Source organism: Pollicipes pollicipes, unplaced genomic scaffold (assembly GCF_011947565.3).
Source record: "Pollicipes pollicipes isolate AB1234 unplaced genomic scaffold, Ppol_2.1 Scaffold_6138;HRSCAF=7277_pilon_pilon_pilon, whole genome shotgun sequence".
Lineage (NCBI taxonomy): Eukaryota > Metazoa > Arthropoda > Thecostraca > Pollicipedomorpha > Pollicipedidae > Pollicipes > Pollicipes pollicipes.
Genome location: NW_023596818.1, coordinates 13,492,597 through 13,497,514, shown reverse-complemented (window position 1 = coordinate 13,497,514; position 4,918 = coordinate 13,492,597). Strand labels below are relative to the sequence as shown.

Here is a 4,918-nt window from a genome sequence, read left to right as displayed (position 1 = left end):
CGCAGCACCCCTGCCAGTGTCGGTGACCTGCGGCCCGATGCGTGGGGTGCAGGTGGTCACCCCGCCGCCCGTAGCCGGATCACAGCGCCCCTGTGGGTGTTAATGACGTGCGCGCTGACCTCCGCGGCAGGTGCTGATCGTGGGCGGCGGCGACGGCGGCGTGGCGCGCGAGGTGGTCAAGCACCCGGCCGTCGAGCAGGTGGTGATGTGCGAGATCGACGCCATGGTGGTGGACGTCTCCAAGCGGCTGCTGCCGTTCATGGCCACCGGCTTCCAGTCGCCGAAGCTGACCCTCTTCTTCGGAGACGGGATGGAGTTCATGAAGCAGCACCGAGACGAGTTCGACGTGATCATCACCGACTCGTCGGATCCCATCGGTGAGCTGGAGGCGGCAGTCGAGCCGCGTCCCAGCCGCCTGTTGCCTCTTGTGGTCCGTAAACAGCTAAGCGCTCTCTAGCTGTGGTCTATGATCTGCCCGCTCGGTGACAAAGGAGGCTGCTTTTCTCCACGCAGCTTCCCAGCAGTGTAGTACAGTTGGGACAGGCGTAGTACAGTACTCCGGATACTGTGCGGTTCTTTTGAATTTAGCTTGTTGGCAAGGAATTCATATGACAAATGCGATAGCCCTGAGAGTTAGACATTATGTTTTCATTAAAAGGCTTATCCTTATTCATCTTAGATGTATTCAGATGTACGATGTGTTGTTCTCTACGTATTAGAAACATAACACTGTGGTATTCTTTGGAAAAAAGGAGGTGAAAAAGTCCGTAAGTGAAAAGAAATTCAGCAAATGTCCGAGCTAAGAGATGTGTGCGACATGCTCCAACAGTTGTTTGCTGTGAATTAGCCCGTGGAATACCGGTTGTGCTGTCTGCTGATGCGATGCTTCCGATCAGTACCATTTACGTTAATCTGGTGATTCAATCTGCAGGGCCCGCCGCCACTCTGTTTGAGGAGAACTACTTCGAGCTGATGTCCACCGCGCTGCGGCCAGGCGGCATCATCTGCTCTCAGGGGGAGAACATGTGGTTCCACCAGGACATAATCAAGTGAGCATTTGCGGTGATTTGAAGTCGGTGCGTGCACAAATCTGGGGGTCCCGGGGTCTGGGAATGTCCCGTGTGTATGTGCGGAATGTCGGGAAGTCATGTGGGGCAACTACATGGCTCCGATGGCTCTGAACAGGCACATGGCCAAAATTTTTCTGATGGAATGCAACATTTTCGCGAAATCCTTCGAAGTTGGAACAAATTCCTGCTAAATCCTTCGACATCTAGCGTAAACCCATTGGCCTGGGGGGAGAGGCATGTCCCTTTGTCGCCCCCCCCTCCCCCCGCTAGCTACGTCCCTCTTCCTGAACCATGAAGGAGCAATGAACGGAATCTGGCCCTTGGGTCTCGACCCGGTATGAAGAGGCCCGGAAGGAATCGTCCACAGAGCACTACCACACTGCTGGGTGTGGGCGGTTCGTGTTCGAGAGGGGTTCGGGTCGTGATGGACGGCTGAGTGCAGAAGCCAGGACTTCCAACCCAAATCATAATTTGGTGACACCGACTGCATGCTGAACGCCCGTCGATGTCTCGTCATGAGTGACTGCTCGGGTTGCCTGGTATCAGGTTGTTGGTGACACCGACTGCGTGCTGAACGCCCGTCGATGTCTCGTCATGAGTGACGGCTCGGGTTACCTGGTATCAGGCTGTTGTATTGACTATTCTGTATAGGGCGTTCGACCTGTACGGGAATTCGTTTTCACGTGTTTGTTGCTGGAGCTTCAGCGTTTAGAAGATAGCTTTACGTGAGAGCGTAGGCTGCCAGCGCGGGTGGCGTACGTCTGTGCAACTGTGCTAAGTATTAGCGACACATTTGTCGATTCGGTGCTGTGCTGTACCGTATTTCTAATCGACACTACCGTTTCAGAAAAGTGATGGCGGGCTGTAGGAAAAACTTCGGTTCCGTAGCGTACGCGTACACCACTATTCCCACCTACCCAGGCGGACAAATCGGCTTCGTTTTAGCGTCTAAGGATGAGGTAAGGAGTCGATCAGGGTATGAATGTGAACTGGGAGTGCGAGCGAAGATCTGGGGCAACGCGTTATGGTAGCGCGACGAATTAAACACCATGGTCCATTGGTCCGTTTCCATCGGATTTTTCATCACGTTTGTCGAGTCGCATGTGCAGAAAAGCGTTACCATGAAACGAAGCACCCATTCCATGTCCACGAGCCGAACCAAACCAGACGCGAACGCCAGAATCACCCTCGGATCGGCACCGACCAGAACGAGCAGGTGCGCGCGATGGGCGGCCGAAATACCACATCTCCGTGCAGCCAAGGGCGTGTGCTGTGACTGCGGGTGTCGCTCGGTGCCGTTTGCCACGATGGAATGTCGTTTGCAGGCCGTCGACTTCAGCATACCACGCCGGCTACTAACGGAGCCCGAGATGGACGCGATGCGGCTGCGCTACTATACTCCGGAGGTGCACGCCACCGCCTTCGTGCTGCCGCGGTTCGCGCGCCTCGCGCTCCTCTAGCTCCTCTAGCTCCAGTATTGCGGCCCCGGCTCGGCTCGGCTCGGCTCGGCTCGGCTCGGCTCGGCTCGGCTCGGCTCGGCTCGGCTCGGCTCGGCTCGGCTCGGCTCGGCTCGGCTCGGCCAGGCCCGGCTCGGCTCGGCTCGGCTCGGCCCGACTGGGATGACTGGGACCGTCTCAGGGCTGCGTATCGTCATAAGACGTGATAGGACATGTTCCCAGACCGCTGTGGTTTGTAGCTGATATGCCTGTAGCCTGCATAGAGCCGCAACAGGCCCACACCGCAAGGGTTGGTTATATCAGAGCTTCCTATATTTGTAACGGTGGACTGGAACGGCGGGCGCCGATCCTGCACTCTGACTTTTCTTCTCGCAACGAAATCCACGGAAGCTCCGTCCGAGGGTGGTGGGAGTGGTTACGTGGGAACGGTTAGCCTTCTAACATCCGCCCACCCACGCCACTGTTCGTTGCATAGAGTCGTTACGCCACGCGAGGCAGGACGGAACTGACAGGAAGCACAACATTGGACCTTAGGACATTCCGCAACGTGACCCACACTGGAGCCTGCATGCGAGACGGGAGGGAGCGCCGTCTGGCGGCCGATGGCGCCCACAATGCCAGTAAGCTATTTCCGCCCCTTGTGGAGCACGGCTGTTGAACATGCCATTCACTGCTATCTTGACTACATAAGCTTTGTCGCTGGAGGTTGGGTGATATCAAGGTGCGCGCGATGTTAATCGCTATCCTACTTTTCAGTTCCGTACTGCCTCGTATCGCATCACGTCGCAACGCTACGCAACGAAAAGTAGTTAGTGTGGGACGGGCTTAAGACGCGTGGGCGACGACATATCGTTACGGTGGTTTTATGTGGCATGAGCGACGTAGTCGAGTTCCAAGCTGGGTGTTTTGTACAATTAGTTGGAATCTCTGAGTGTTTAATCAAAAATGCATGGTGCATGTTGTTTGTTGGGGGTTTCAGCGCGCCATGTACTAAAGAACACCAGACAGTGTGCTCTGAGCCTTTGGGGACCATCGGTGGGTGGGAAATGGGTTTTAATACATCAGATGGCTATCACGTCTCGCGTTTGCTGCCGCCCGGCTGGTGCCCGACGTCCGCCGCCTTATGGAAGTATGCCGGTGTGGTCAGGTGACGTGATATTAGCTGCTGTCCAGTGAGCCCTTGCTCAGCCTCCGCCGTGCCCTGCCCTGCCCTGTCCTGTCCCGGTGCTAAAGCTGAAGGCCCACTCGTCCTGTCCCGGTGCTGGACTTGAAAACCCGTCTGCACCGCCCCGGTGCTGGAGTTAAAAGCACGCCCGTCCTGCCCCGACGCTGGGGGCTTAAGGATCGTCTGTCCTGTCCCGGCGCTAATGCCCAGGGAATGTCTGCCCTGTCACGGCTCCCGGCGCTGGGGCCCAGGGATCGTCTGTCCTGCCCCGGCCCTGGGGCCTGAGGATCGTCTGTCCTACCCCGGCCCTGGGGCCTAAGGATCGTCTGTCCTGCCCCGGCCCTGGGGCCTGAGGATCGTCTGTCCTGCCCCGGCCCTGGGGCCTGAGGATCGTCTGTCCTGCCCCGGCGTTAATGTCCAGGGATTTGCTGTCCTGTCCCGGCGCTGGGGCCTGAGGATTCTCTGTCCGGTCCCGGCGCTGGGGCCTGAGGATCGTCTGTCCTACCCCGGCCCTGGGGCCTAAGGATCGTCTGTCCTGTCCCGGCCCTGGGGCCTGAGGATCGTCTGTCCTGCCCCGGCGCTGGGGCCTGAGGATCATCTGTCCTGCCCCGGCGTTAATGTCCAGGGATTTGCTGTCCTGTCCCGGCCCTGGGGCCTGAGGATCGTCTGTCCTGCCCCGGCCCTGGGGCCTGAGGATCGTCTGTCCTACCCCGGCCCTGGGGCCTGAGGATCGTCTGTCCTGCCCCGGCGTTAATGTCCAGGGATTTGCTGTCCTGTCCCGGCGCTGGGGCCTGAGGATTCTCTGTCCGGTCCCGGCGCTGGGGCCTAAGGATCGTCTCTCCTGTCCCGGCGCTGGGGCCTAAGGATCGTCTCTCCTGTCCCGGCGCTGGGGCCTGAGGATTCTCTGTCCGGTCCCGGCGCTGGGGCCTAAGGATCGTCTCTCCTGTCCCGGCGCTGGGGCCTAAGGATCGTCCGCCCTGTCCCGGCGCAGGATAGAAATTGCATACAGGGGCCGCCGCCACCACTGGGCCTGACTTGGCTCAGAGACCAGGCCAGCTATAATTCTGACAGCATGAATTTAGTTTGATCTGGCCACGCTACTGGGGCGCTGGAGGCTGTCCACAGGCTGAGGCCTGTCCACCCAGTTCTGTCCTGCCGAGCGTTCCCGGCCGGCACCTCTGGCGATGATCCGGGCTGTCTCGCCGCCGCACCGCCAAACGCCGGCA

The 4,918-nt window shown here is 58.8% G+C and overlaps 1 protein-coding gene across 1 annotated transcript; it reads left to right on the top strand.

Annotated features, from left to right (window-relative positions):
• Nucleotides 1-130: 130 nt before the first annotated feature.
• SpdS (Spermidine Synthase) lies at nt 131-2,598 on the top strand (the record flags this gene model as incomplete). The annotated part of the gene is given in 4 exon segments (XM_037229408.1): nt 131-377; nt 932-1,049; nt 1,918-2,029; nt 2,396-2,598. Coding segments are annotated over 4 exon segments (612 nt in total), but the record flags the coding sequence as incomplete, so codon positions are not given.
• Between the last annotated feature and the right edge of the window lie 2,320 nt (nt 2,599-4,918).